General features: G+C 58.2%; 4 protein-coding genes across 4 annotated transcripts; 2 read left to right on the forward strand and 2 right to left on the reverse strand.

The window, feature by feature from the left end:
• Positions 1-150: 150 nt before the first annotated feature.
• On the reverse strand, positions 151-2,495 carry INS49_015237 (uncharacterized protein; the record flags this gene model as incomplete). Its single annotated transcript, XM_043175919.1, has 4 exons — positions 151-851; positions 892-2,109; positions 2,162-2,329; positions 2,396-2,495. The coding sequence occupies 4 exons, from the start codon at positions 2,493-2,495 to the stop codon at positions 151-153; spliced, it is 2,187 nt and encodes a 728-aa protein (XP_043019374.1).
• Positions 2,496-2,925: 430 nt separating this feature from the next.
• On the forward strand, positions 2,926-6,677 carry INS49_015238 (uncharacterized protein; the record flags this gene model as incomplete). Its single annotated transcript, XM_043175920.1, has 3 exons — positions 2,926-3,106; positions 3,167-3,597; positions 3,660-6,677. The coding sequence occupies 3 exons, from the start codon at positions 2,926-2,928 to the stop codon at positions 6,675-6,677; spliced, it is 3,630 nt and encodes a 1,209-aa protein (XP_043019375.1).
• Positions 6,678-8,747: 2,070 nt separating this feature from the next.
• Positions 8,748-9,922, reverse strand: INS49_015239 (uncharacterized protein; the record flags this gene model as incomplete). Its single annotated transcript, XM_043175921.1, has 2 exons — positions 8,748-9,541; positions 9,814-9,922. 2 exons carry the CDS (start codon positions 9,920-9,922, stop codon positions 8,748-8,750), a joined length of 903 nt encoding a protein of 300 aa, XP_043019376.1.
• Positions 9,923-11,342: 1,420 nt separating this feature from the next.
• Positions 11,343-12,660, forward strand: INS49_015240 (uncharacterized protein; the record flags this gene model as incomplete). Its single annotated transcript, XM_043175922.1, has 3 exons — positions 11,343-11,621; positions 11,849-12,166; positions 12,481-12,660. The coding sequence occupies 3 exons, from the start codon at positions 11,343-11,345 to the stop codon at positions 12,658-12,660; spliced, it is 777 nt and encodes a 258-aa protein (XP_043019377.1).
• Positions 12,661-13,855: the final 1,195 nt, after the last annotated feature.

Here is a 13,855-nt window from a genome sequence, read left to right on the forward strand (position 1 = left end):
GCAGCCGACTCCTACCTGTACCGCAGGGCATGGAACCCCGAACCGCAGGGCAATCATGACGAACCCTTCGTCCCCGGGATCCCCACTCCTGGGCACTGTCCCCGATGATATCTCTTGTATTCTCTCTCTTGCAACTGATCTCTTTCTCACTCATGACTTATCATCAAAAGCACCCTCCTTCCAATTCCCATGCCCTGTCCCGCCAGACCCACCAACACTCCCGCCGCCACTCCCACCAGCAGCGACCGCGGCGGCGGCCGCCGTCTGCCCGAAGTTGGTGGCCTGCTGGTCCACATCCGTTGAGCCCATCCAGTACAGCGAGAAGAAAACCAACAGGTGCAACGCGACACAGTACGCCGCGAACAGGTTCCTGCTCGTCCTGGACGCCAGCACCATCCTCGTCACCGAGTACACCACCCTCTCCGGGAAGCTCATGCGCTTGTACGCTCGCGCTGACTCCCTCCCGCGGAACGCCGCGAACGGGCTGATGTTCGATTCGTAGGCTGCGCGGTACCGGTCCATTCCGCCGGACCCGCCGCTTCCTCCGATGGTCACTGTCGAGGGGTTGGGGTTGCTGGCATACGAAGAGGATGAGGTCACCGCGGCGGTGCTGTTGCTGCTGCGGTTGTAGGACGACACGTAGCGAGTCTTCTCGTAGAGGTTGAGATTGTCCTTCTGGAGCGCTGCGATCTCCTGCCGAAGCTGGGAGACGCTGCGGTGGGACTCGGAAAGCTCTTGTTCCAGCTGGGCGTTGCGCTTCTTGAAGCGATCCCTTTGCGCCGTGATCATGGGGAGAATCCCTGATCCCCCGCCCCATGGGCTCACCGCCCGAGTCTCGCGGGTTGAAGCCGCTGATTATAGAGGATGTAGGTGATGTACGGCCTCCCCCACTCCTGCGTCCCGGAGCCATGGATGGCGCGTATCTGCTCACGTATGTGCCCGCCACGGATGCTCCTGATGGGAAAGCATTGGCATGCTCCGACTGGATGTTGGCGAGGTCGTTCTCCAACTTCTCGTTCAGGTTTTGAGACTTCTCGAGCTCCGCGTTGGTCCGGGACATTTCTTCCGACAGGTCTGATAGTCTGCCCTGCAGGTCCTGGTGAGACACCCGTAGTATCGTCAGTTCCTCGCTCAGCTTCTTGTTCCGTGCCAATAGAAGCTGCTCTAGGGTATCGCCCTTGCCTTTCGCGGCGTCGCCGTTCTGGTCGTCTATAAGATCCTTGGTCTCATCATCATCTCCCGTTGAAAACTCGATGCTCTTGAGCACTTCTAGTTCTTGCTTGATATCGTCGTAGTCGCCCCATTTCTGCACCTTCGCCTTCAACGAGTCCCGATCTTCCTTCAACGAGCTCACCTCCCTTTCGAGCGTGCGCAGCTTCGCATCCAGATCTCGCTTCAAGGACTCCTTTTCTACCCTCGAGGCATCCAGTTTCCGTATCAGAGACGAGTTCTCGGATCTCATGCGCATGTAACCCGGATCGTCCTCCAGAGATGTGGTTTGTTGGCTAGGTACCTGTGACTTGGACTGCGCAAGCTCAAGTCGCATGTGTTCGTTGCGCGCCTCGACCTCCGCCAGCCTCATGCTCGTTCGTTCCAGATCCGAGTGCACCATCTCAAGCTCGGCGCTTGTGACATGGCCCCTCGGTTCGTCCTCGTCATCTTCAGACTTCCCAAGGCGTTGGTTGACCTCATAGCTGGCCTTGACCTCATTGAGCAGGCGCTCCTGGTTGTCGACCTTGTCTTCCAGGGTCTTCTCCTTTGCTGCCCAATTGTCCTTCTTCTCGTCCAGCACTGCGATCCAGGACGACTCCACTTCCTTCACCTTGCTTTCAAGATTTTCCTCTAGCTGTTTCCGAGCCTCTCTTTCCGATTGCAACCTCGACTCTGTATCTTCTAGCTGCGACGTGAGCTCCGCCACGGAGCCCTGCAGACGCTGGTTCTCTTCCGTGACTTTCGGTAGGGTCTCCTCGGATACAAGCATGGAGTCGACGGCCGCTTCGAGTAGAGGGTACGGGTCTGGTGCATCGGAGAGCGACGTGTAGGCATGGAGAAACGCAGAGTTCACCGACTTGGAGTGGTTCGTCAACAGATCGATGAATCCTTGGTACGCTGCCAACATGTCAGGATCAGGCCGAGCATTGCGGCGCAGTAGTTCCAATACCTTTCAACAGTCCCTTTATCTCAGACAGCTTGGTGGCATCGTCCAATTTCCTGAAGTCCTTAGTCTTTTGGGCCAAGTCCTTCCTCTGGACAGTTGAATCCCGCTGGTATGTCACGATTTCGGACGCCGTATTGTCGAGGCCGGAGACCAGGGTAGTCATGTCGATGTCTAGGCGTCAAACAGTCAGCTATGCGCAATTTGGCTCCCGAGAACTGCGTGGTGAGCAGCACATACTCCTCCATGCTGAGATGGCGGCCTGAAACTTGTTGGTCGTGTCCAGAGCTGAGGCAGCTCCAGGCCCCAAGGGAGCTTGATCGTTCGTTGGCTCAGCCATTATTGCTGTGTTGCGGTCATGAAATACACGGAGGGCAGTTCAACAGCTGAAGAGCTGAGGCTCATGACACCACGCGGGAATCGCAATGTGGGCTCGAGCACCGTTGTTGAATGCAGGTCCAGGGTGATGTGTTATTTCTGGTCTGTTCGGAGTACGGAGCACGTCCGCTAGCCTGCCTAGGCATGTAGACTACGTGCCAGCGGCCGATCCGGGGAACGTCACAGGGGTCCCTCTTCTTTCCAGGTAGCTGCAGGCCGAGCCAAGCTTCTAGTGGCAGGCAGCCGTACCACAGTTACAGCAGTAGCTCGCTTTGCCAGCCCACGTCGGATTACACCCATCAGCTCGACCGATTGCGCCGCGACCCTTGACCCTAGAGCTCCACGCCTGTTGTCACCGGCGCTGATAATGGTTACAGAGTGTCTGCAATGACATGAGCGGCCTGGAAATGGGTTTCGACGGCCAAGCGAGCCAAGACACAGCAGATACCAGCTCCGGCGCACGGCGGCAACTGGCGACTGGGCCCTTTGTGTTGCGCACGCTGCTGGAGGACGTGCCCCTATCCGAGGACGGGGACAACGACGATGTCAAGATCAACTTTGTCGAATATCTTGGTAAGGCCCCCCGGGAAACTCCGGCTTAGCCATTGGCCCTTGCTGACTGCTACTTGCTAGGCGGCAACCTCTACATAGGCACTTCTGCCTCGGAACTCCTCCACTTCGTCCAGATCCCGCCTGATCCCGCCGACAAAGCCAGCCAGCCAGTCTTCATACTCGCTTCGAGATTGCGCCCGACATATATCGAGAGTTCAGTTGCCGGCAATGTCAAACCCGGGGTGCAGCAGATCCTCCTGCTGTCCAGGGTTCAGAAGGCATGCGTGCTGTGCAACAATACCGTCACATTCTACTCCCTGCCAGAGCTCAGCCCGGTCTTTGGGACTGTACGGGTCAAGAACTGCTACTGGATCGGAGGCTTGGATCTGAACATCACAGAAAACGATGATAATGGTCATGGTGACGGGCGTCCCCTCGGGGAGACCATCTTGCTGTCGCTTGCCCGCAAGATCCAGGTCGTTCGGGTGGGCGAGGATGCCAGAGTGTTCAAGGTGAGACATCACAAGGCCATGGGATCGAAACAAAGCTTGCATGTGTGCTGACATTGGCGAAGCAAATTGATTTCGCTGGCAGCACGATATCGGTTCGGAGAGACTCGATAGCATGCGTGGCCGATTCGAGGAATTACGCTCTCTTGGATGTGACCCGCCAGTTGAAGATACCCCTGATGGCCATCTCTTCTCTCGACGATTCGCAGCCGAATATGGGCCAGGCTCAGAATATCGCTGGAAATTCTGAGGTTGGTATCCTGCGTAGCGCCTCTTCGGCGCAAAACAGACCTTCAAGCTCAGGCACCAATGACGGCCATGGCCATAATCGGAGTACAAGCCTAGGAAACTTCATGTCCCAGGCCATGAAGAGGCAGAATAACTCTGGCGAAGGTTATGACTCCGATCATCAACAAGGATCCGACACTCCGCAACGATCAGGAAGCCCTGACAAACAATCCACTCAGGGCCCGGCTTTGACAGATAAATCCTTACCCAGTCCTCCAAGCGGGGCGGTCCAAGCTTCAAAGGGACCTTCTGGCGCTCCGGTGATTTTGAAGGCACACATAGTATCGCCTACCTCTGAAGAATTTCTTCTTGTGACGGGCACCGGGCCTCATGATCCTGGCATTGGCATCTTTGTGAATCTTGACGGCGACCCTACGAGACCTACTCTGGAATTTGACAGATATCCCAAGGAGATAGTTGTCGATGGAGGAGTCGCGGACTTGTCATCTTCAAGGCCATCCATGGATGAAGAAGAAGAGGGTTATGTTCTTGCGTCGATGGCCAAGGAGTTTCATGATGGCCTTCACAATGGCCTCGAAATACAGCGCTGGGATTTGAATGTTGGTGAGGAAGTGCCTACCAAGCATTGGCTTGAGGCTCCTCCAACCGAGCCACCTAAAACTCCAAATGATGCCAAGACTCCTTCACTTGGTATCAAGTCGCTGGTGGGAACCGAGGAGTCCAACCTTCAAGAAGTTGTGGACAAGCTTTGCCAGAAGAAGTTCTCGCCGTTCTCTGCAGGCCAGCTTGAATCATCGGCAATGTCACTCAGAAGCTTGGATTCTCGGACAGCTCTTTCAATGGAGAGAGTTTCTAAGGAAAGAGACCTTTTCGAAAGGGACGACGAGTCTCCATTGCCTGATGGCTGGGAAGCTATGAGGAATGAAGAAGAGCAAGATTTTGCCAGGCGATTTGCCAGGACGACCTCCCGACTGGCGGTCTGGTCTGGCAATCATATATGGTGGGCCGTCAGGAACCCATTACTTCTGCAACTCGATGCGAAGATTGAGTATTCAGCCATGGAAGCGCATGAAGCACCTCATACGGTGGAGGAACGCCGTCAGTTGTTCTCCATTCTGGCAACAATCAGAGGAAGAGATGCACGAACCGAACTCGAGTTCATGACATTCAGTTATATAAAGCAGAGGGCAAGCGTGCTCCTTTTCACCAGCTTCCTACATTCAAAGGAGACACCATTCCCACCCGAGCTTAAGGCCATGGAAGAAGTACACCTAGATTCAAGCTTGGACCCAAGAGTGGTTCTCGGCCTGATCCCAGGCCTACGAAATGAAATAATCGAAACTAGGAAGGGAATTTGGATATTTGGGGGTGTCAAAGCAACAGTTGAGAAGTACATGGCCTCTGAGAAGTTTAATCAAGAAGGTCAAACGTTCGAAACTCTGGGACAAACAACCCTCCTATTTACCAAATCATACCTCTGGGGCGTCCGTCGCAAGAAAGGCATGGCAAGCACAGCAAACGCAGGTGAAGTGTTCAGAACCGTGGACGCTGCACTGTTGGTGGTTCTGTTAGAGCTTGACAAAGATTCACCAAAGGGCATGGGCAGGAATGGTAGCGTCCGATCGGAGCTTTACGAGCTGGTGGACAAGGGCGTTGACTGTTTTGACCGAGCCGTGGACCTGCTCGAACAGTACAACCGTCTATTCGTCCTGAGCCGACTATACCAAAGCCGCAAGATGTCGGCCGACGTCCTGGCAACGTGGCGGCGCATCATTGAAGGCGGGCAAGACAACGGCGGCGAGTTCCGAGATGGTGAGATGCGCGTGCGCGAGTACCTCTCCAAAATCAGCAGTCAGCCTCTGGTGCAAGAATTCGGCATTTGGCTTGCAAACCGCAACCCGAAACTTGGTGTGCAGGTCTTCGCAGATGAAAAGGGCCGTGCCCCCAAGTTTGAGCCAGCACACGTCGTCGGCATCCTGCGCGAGCAAGCACCCGATGCCGTGAAATATTACCTCGAGCACCTGGTGTTTGATAAGGGGCACACCAAGTATGTGAATGAGCTGATCACATACTACCTTGACATCGTCATCAGCGAGCTTCAGTCTTCTCCTCAAGCTCGCGAGGCCATAGCCTCCACATACGAAGCATACAGGGCGCTGAAGGCGCCAAAGCCAACGTACAGGCAGTTCCTGAAAGACAATGCACCTCCAGACGATGAAGTCTGGCACAGCCGGCTACGCCTGCTACAGCTGCTCGGCGAGACGCACGAGTACGATTTCAAGGCCATCGGGTCGAGGATCAGCAAGGCCCTTCCTGCCGACAAGGCGGAGGAGCAGCTGCTGGTCCCAGAAGCAATCATCCTCGACGGGCGGGAGCGCAAGCACGAGGAGGCCCTCCGGCTCCTCGTCCACCGGCTGGGAGACTTCGACACGGCGGTGTCGTACTGCCTCTACGGCGGCGCGAGCATCTACATCCCCCAGTCCGGGCGGCGCGAGTCCCTGCCCAGCGAGGAGACGCAGGCGGGCCTGTTCCGCGCGCTGCTGGGCGAGTTCCTCGCCATCGAGGACGTCAGCGACAGGGTCGAGCAGACGGGCGCGCTGCTGGAGCGGTTCGGGGGCTGGTTCGACGTCATGGACGTGCTGGAGCTGATCCCGGAGGAGTGGTCCGTTGACGTGGTGGCCGGCTTCCTGGCGACGGCGCTGAGGAGGCTGGTCGCGGAGAGGCACGAGACCGACATCGCGAGCAGGCTGAGCTCGGCGGAGAACCTGCGCGTGAGCTGGGACCTGATCGCCAAGGTGGACGAGAAGGGCCCCACGGTCGAGACGGGTGGTTGAGGTCGGCCTGGCGCTGTGATGCCCGACTGTAATTGGATGTACAAACATACTAGAATGAACCGATGCTCACGCCTTCCGCGTTGTGACTGTGGAACACTTGCGGGAATCAGCACACACCCTCGGCTGCCTCTTTCCCCCACAGTCTCCTTTTCCCTTTCCTTTTATCCTTGTGTCCTTCTTGTAGCACTGGAAGGCTTGTGGTGACTCAGCTGAGACTCGTCCCCGTTCCTCAGTGGCTTATATCGCCCTCAGATTTCTATATCCGTGTAGCTGCCCACAGCAGCTCCCGGTATTCGATACAACTCTTTGAACAAGAGATCACAGGACAGTCACATGAGTTGGAGGCCTGCGGGCAAAGCCGTCGAAGAGGCTAACGAGCTTTGGGCAGCCTTGACCGAGAGCGGTGCTGGATGTTCCAAGTTATTGCACCTAGCTCTTCAACATTTCCGCAAGAAGGGAGCAGGAGACTGATGCCTGAATCCTTCTACAGGCAGTTAGCACGATGGTGAAGTTGTCACATGTCCTTGCTCCTGCCTAATGGCGCTGATGTGGCGGCTTCCACCTTGAAGCTGGTCACGATAGAAGGGGGTGTTCCCAGGGCCTTGCAAAGACAGCGGGGTAGATCTACGCCGTCATACTGGTAACAAGCGATGGAATGAAACATATTGGAATCATAGATCGTGTCACTTCCTGTGGTGCGATGGGCTCGGCCTCGAAACGAATAGAATTGGGTGGGAGACATGAGAGCAGCGGTAGGAAGGAAGATGGCAGATGTGATGTTCGCCAGCAAGTCTGCCCCGAGTCCAGCCACCCACCTGGCGCAGCATGTCGAGGACCCCTCGGAGCCCTCGAGCGCAGTGTCTCCTCCCCGTACCGAGAAATTGGAATCTCGGCACCCTCCGGGTGTGCTCTCCCCATTCAGCTGGCGTATGTTCCTCTGGGGTCACGAGCAGTCAGCAAGAAGATCTCGACCGAGTCGGTTCTATGTGGTACGACATGATCTATCAGGACCCTCGAAAATAGGATTATGTCTCACCTGTGACAGTCCCTGTTGTGATACCGCGCGGTTCCAGGCCGAAAGTCCAGGACATACATTGTGGCCACGGGTGGGAATCGAGAATATTATGAGCATCGTGGCCAAAACAAGTGTTGAATAACTACAGAGAAAACCAAAAACAAGAAATGAGGTGTTGATCCTGGTGGCACAAGACAGGGTGCAGCTAGCTGGAGGCGGGATCCGGGAAGGAGAGCATCGTGGCCTCGACAAGCAGCATTCGGCAGCGCCCGAGCGGATTGTCGACCATGATCTGTGTATATAAGTCCATATGAACCTGGGCCGAGAGGGCTGGTTGACAGTGCACGAATTAGCCAGAACATCCACTCAGGATCCCATTTAAGATTCAGATATCACAACATGTGCATGAATTTGGGAACATTACAGCAGCAGCCGGCGTACTTTGCTTCCAGAAATCTCCAAGGTGACTGGAGCCGCCTCACATCTCCCAGCCACCTTCTCCGGCGCGGCGCCGTCGTACCCATGCAGGTTGCATCGCACCAGCTGCCCGTCAGCTACGACCCCGTGAGTAGGAGAATCATCGGTAACCGGGCGGGAGACTTATACCAAGCCCGGAGGGCTCTTACAGCGGGGGAATTCCAGGTTCGATAGTGTGTGTTCCTGAATTCCTATGCTGGACGGTCCATGTGATGGCCGCACACAAGTACACAGGCATCTTTCCGGCGCCTATACCCATCGGTGATCCAGACCACAGGCTCGCGGCTATGGATACCGGAACCCATTGGCTGTCGCTAAGCGGCGACTGTATGTACTGGACCACGCAGCCATGGTGCGCGGTCTCATGTCCCGGCGGATGCTGGTCATCGGCCTGGACGGGAGCTTTTTCCTGCCCGCTCGACACTCACAAACACCTCCCAAACCATACACAGACACGGGGTGACAAAGGCCGGGCCCAGGACGACTCACATGGCCTTGATCCACACCGTGCTTTCATTTTTGTGGTATCAGACCCTCTTGCCTTTGCCAACAAGAAGAACCAGCACATCAACTCCTCTTCAACGCGCAGCCCTCTTCAGCACGGCAAAGACAAGCCACCTCTTCCTGCCGACGGGGTCCTCGATGCCCCTGTCCAGCACCCACTCCCTCTCCAGGCCGTCGCAGTCCCTCTCCCAGATGCTCTCGACCTCGAGCCCCAGCCGCGCCAGGCGCTCACCGTCAAAGAACCCCCTCATCTTGTCGCGCCCAGTGTGGAACCCGGCGACGACCCAGCACCTCGCGTCGGGCGTGTCGGCCAGGAACCAGTCGACGGACCAGAGCAGGTTCTCGTGCTGCCACGGCATCCACAGGCAGTCGCACACCAGCACCCTGTCGAAGGCGCGGCGGTTCGCCTTCGCGAGGGCCGTGGCCGGCTCGCCCCACGCGTGGCCGTCGACCTCGACGGGGGCTACGACGCCCGAGGGCGAGAGCTCCGGGCGGGCGTTGCGCGTGGCGTTGGCGGTGAGGTTGGAGATGACGGCGGGCGCGGGGTAGTCGGTCAGGACGACGCGGGTGGCGCCGAGGAGGGCGGCCAGCAGGGACGGCAGGGCGGTGCCGGCGCCCAGCTCCAGGACGGAGAGGCCGCGGACGCTGAAGGTGGACAGCGGGGGTCCCAGCGGGCTCGTCACGCCGGCGCTGTCATCCAGGCCGAGGGTGCCGGACTCGACAAACTCGGCCAGCAGCAGCGAGGCGTTCCAGAGGTAGTGGCTGAAGAGGCGGCGGTCGTCGTCGCCCGTCGGGTCTGCCAGGCTGATGTGGAGGGGCTTGGGGAGATGCGGCGACTGGTACAGGAGCCCGTGGTCGGCGTCACCATCTGCGATGCGTTAGCGAGGATGTCTCTTGTCTCTTGTCTCTTTTGCGCAGTGTGCACAGGGCCTGTTCTTGGGCAGGACAGGGCAGGTTGGTCCGCAGCCAACACGCGGGTCAATATGATAACAGCAACAGTGGTAGTAGAGTACAGTACACAACAATAATGCCATTCAACCAACCGCACGCACCCAAGCCAACACGGCACAACCAACACCCTGCCGCCCACCGCCCCCCCCCCCGAAGCATCTCATACATATCACAAATCGAAACACTCACGTTGGTTCATCACATCGTCCGGGAAAATCACGCCAAGCGACGCGCCGAAGAAGTCCTCGGGATCCTCGGCAGGAGCGCCTGTGAGGGTGATGCGAGACGTCAACGCCATCTCTGCCTATGTCCCTAGGGTGTATCCCCGTGTCGGCAGTTTGTGCGTTGTGTGTGTCTCCGTCAGCCAGCCCTCGCTTCTGCTGCCTCTCCCCCCCTCGTCCACCTTCTCTCGTCCTCGTGATGCTGCCGTGCTTGCCTGCTGCCTGCCTGCCTGCCTGCCTGCCTGCCTGCCTGCCCTCCCTTTGGCCAGGCTCAAAATAGCTCTCTCCCCACAGCAGCACGTGTACGCTGCGAGTGTGTGTCTCAACACCAGAGCCTCCGATCCAATAGGCCACCCGGGGAACGAGGCGACAACAACAGACAGGGATTGAAAAAAAGAGATAGATCAATTAACAATCGATAAACCCAGGCAGGTACAACAACGTGTCTGCATGCAGGTCGGGTTCGGAGCGGTCGGTCGCGAGTAGCAAGCATCAGCAGCAGCAGCAGCAGCAGCAAAGCAGCAAGGAAAAAAAGATAGGGTGCTCGTTTCACACAGCCCTACTGTGGTGTAAAAGCAAGCACTCCGCCGCACGGCAAGCATAGCCACCCTCGGCGCCTGGCAGTGCCCTGTGGCCCTGTGGCCCCCCCCTGTGCGCTGTCGGCAGTAGCCCACTATTTTTGGGTCCTCTCTCTGTTGGTAACCCTGCGCATAGAATACCACACCATACCACACCACACTCACCAACACGCGCGCAACCCACGGCTCGGCAGAAAGGCTCCGATGCGGCTTTGGGCCCCCAATGCTCCTCTGCTTCGTGGTCCCATGCATACGCGCGCACCCACACACACTCACACACACGATCTATCGCGCAGTGCATGCTTCTCTCGGTTAAGGAGCCTTCCTGCCTTTGGTCTGTTGGTTTGGGTGCTTACCCTCCGAGTGCCTTCGCGGCAAACAGACAGTCAGAAACGGACACAGATTCATTGGTGGGGGCCTCCCTCCCTTGACTGCTGCACGATGGATCTTGTGTCTCCCCCCTCCACCCCCTCCACTCCAACCAAGAAAACCTTCGATCGGCAATCCTACCGGAATATCGATGCAGGCCCGAAGTTGGGGGCCGTGATGCTGTCTGTCCGTCTGTCCGTCTGCCCGTCATGGTTGCTGATAGGATTGCAAGTCCTTCCCGAGGCCATCGCCGGGAGTCACATCTGGTCTCCAGGTCCACTTGGAGCGACTCGTCCCGTAATCCTCCTACGGGATTACCATCATCCTACGGGCTTACCAAAACTACGTAGTCGCCGAGGGATTCATAGCGCCGTTCTCGTCTGATTAATTGCCGGCAAAGCTTGAATGTCCAACGCCCCCGGCGCCTATCGAAACACAATTAAATAAACCCACTGTGCCATCTGTACGGCACAGCCAGAGGTAAGGGAAAACAGCCCCCACCTGGAAGGTCCCGAAGGATTCACCACAGTCGCGACGCACCACCGTCACAATGTCCGGAAACATCCCCACCGCCCTCACCCCGCGGCTGCTGGACACCCTGCGCAGCCAGCCAGGTATGCCAAGCGACATGTGGTACGCCGTCGTCGCTACTACGCTGTGCGTCCTGAACAGGCCGGAAGAGATCCAGGCCGTCTATAAGCACGCCGTGGCGGCAGACCCAGGCGCAGGTACCGCGGGTGCGGTCGCAGATCACGCGCGACAACTGAGAATAGCGCGGCGCCTGCGCGAGGCTCTGCTCAAGACATCCGCCATAGGCGGGCTGCCAAAGGTGAGCAAGCAAGCAGATAGGGCAGGGCAGGGCAAAGCCGTTACGAGAGGGCAAACCACGACGCCCGCGTCTAGCGGGTCGCCATCCTCCTTCCTGCTGCCCTTGCTCTGCCCTGCCCTCCCATTCGATTCCCCCCCCCCCCGAGGCCCGCTTCTGCCCCCAACCCATCCGACTGACCCGATTCCACCTGTCATGCCCTGACCTATGTCTCTCCCCTGTGCACGTAGACCATCAACGCCCTCCAGGAGCTCAACAAGGCTGTGCCGCCGGGGTGCCTCGACGAGCCGCAAGGCGGGTCCCCGACCAACCGGCGCCGCGATGTCTACGACACGCCCGCGCCAGACGTCCTGCGTCGCGGCAGGCGCTTCTTTGACGGGTGCTACGGCAAGGTGGCCCCGCGCGTCATGACGTCCCTGGACCACTGCGGCACCGAGGACCTTGGCCTTGCCGTGCGCCTCGCCTATGGCTATCTCCTCAGTACCACCTCCGTACTCTCCGAGGCCGAGACCTCCTTCGTCATGATTGCGGGCCTGGTACCGCAAGATGTGAGTCCAGCCCCTCAAAAACCTCCCTGAGGACATTATCAGGCATCAAGGAGTGATCGCCCCGGTGCCTGTTCCTAGCACCAAGTAGAAGCAGGATGGGGGACGGGGGAACGAGATTGGGTGGATGCATGTAGCGCGCTGGGCGCCGCCTGTGAGGTACCCGCCCATCATACAAAAGAACAGAGGAAAACGGGTCGCAGTGGCGCCGCCCGAGAGGGGGGAGGGAGCCTGGGGAGAGGCAAGTTCAGAGGAGGGCGAACAGGATTGGCGCAGCCGAGCGACAAGCAGCGCCGGAGCTAATGCGGGCACAACAGGTAAATCCCCAACTCAAAGGGCACCTCAGGGGCGCCCTGAACGGCGGCGCAAGCGTTGAGCAGGTGCGCGCCGTGAGACAGGCCTCCATCCAGGTCTGCCGGGCGTCGGGCATGCGCCTGCTCACGGCCGACGACCCTCCTGGCTGCTGGGGCTGGCGTTCCGAGGTCCAGGACCTCTGACGGGACGTGGTCGTGAGCAACACGGGACCTTGCTGTCTCGCCGCCGTCGGACGTGAGCCAGGCTGAGGTGTGTACCAGGATGTGGTTGAACGAAAAAACTACTACTGTTGTTGGCGCACGCGGCACGACTCAAATTCCCGCGCTCCGGGGGGCGGACGTTCCGTCCCGCAGCGGGACGAGACTAGTTCTTGGGAATGGCATTGCGTTGCTGGGCAAGAAAGCAACGAGAGGGGCGAGATACCTAGAGAAAACTGCGCATAAATGAAGTTAGACATTTAGAATTAGATGACAGAGTTGAGAGAGGCCTTGAGGATGAATTAATGCATATTGTTAGACAGGTACCTTGAGATTGCAACCCGCCAACAAGCACATGCCATGACACCCATTGGGGGCCAAAAGCTCGGGGTGGGGGGCTAGGCCTGGGGGCAACCATCTCCGGGCGTCGTACTATAATCGCCCAAGTGCTGCAAGGCCAGTAGAGGCCAGTAATCCAGTAGGTCAGTCATTCAGTCAGCCAGTGGTGCTCGCCCTTGCTTACCCAGGCGTCGTCCGCGTCCCATGTCCTTGGGGAGTCCAGAACACCCCGAACGCTGTGTGGGAATGAGGCTCAAAATTGCTGACCGGGGGGAGGGGTGCGTGTGCGTGTGCGAGAGAGTGTGTTGTCCTCCGCCGATTCGCATGAGGCGAGCGGCACCCCTGGTGAAGAATCCTGGCGGCCGCACCTTGCCTTGCTTCCTTGGGCGAAACCTCTGGTGAATCCTTCCGGACGCGCTGTCCCGCCGTGGGTCCCCATTTGCTCCCTGTGGTGGCGGCGGTGTGTGCCAAGTCCCCAAAGTACCACGCGCCCAAGCGAGGGTCCATGCTGCTCTCTCGGGCAAGGGTGGGCAGGGGTTGGTGGTAGTAGGATTGCGGGCTTCCTCCACTCTATGCCTATCAAGCCTATTAGTGTTGTACTATCAGTGTGGTATTTGCTCTGGACTGTAACATGTGTGCCTGTGTTGGGAGGGGTGGAGGTCGACAACGCATCACGTTGGATCGCCATTCCACCCCGGAAACGACATGGAACGTGCGTGCACAGGCAGCGACCAATGCTCACAGTATACAGTACTACACACAATGTATTTTAGGTGCTGAGGCCATCCACAGGGCGAATGTGACGATGGGCTTTGCCGCAAATCTCCGGACGTCGGACGGG

Source organism: Diaporthe citri, assembly GCF_014595645.1.
Source record: "Diaporthe citri strain NFHF-8-4 chromosome Unknown scaffold_9, whole genome shotgun sequence".
Lineage (NCBI taxonomy): Eukaryota > Fungi > Ascomycota > Sordariomycetes > Diaporthales > Diaporthaceae > Diaporthe > Diaporthe citri.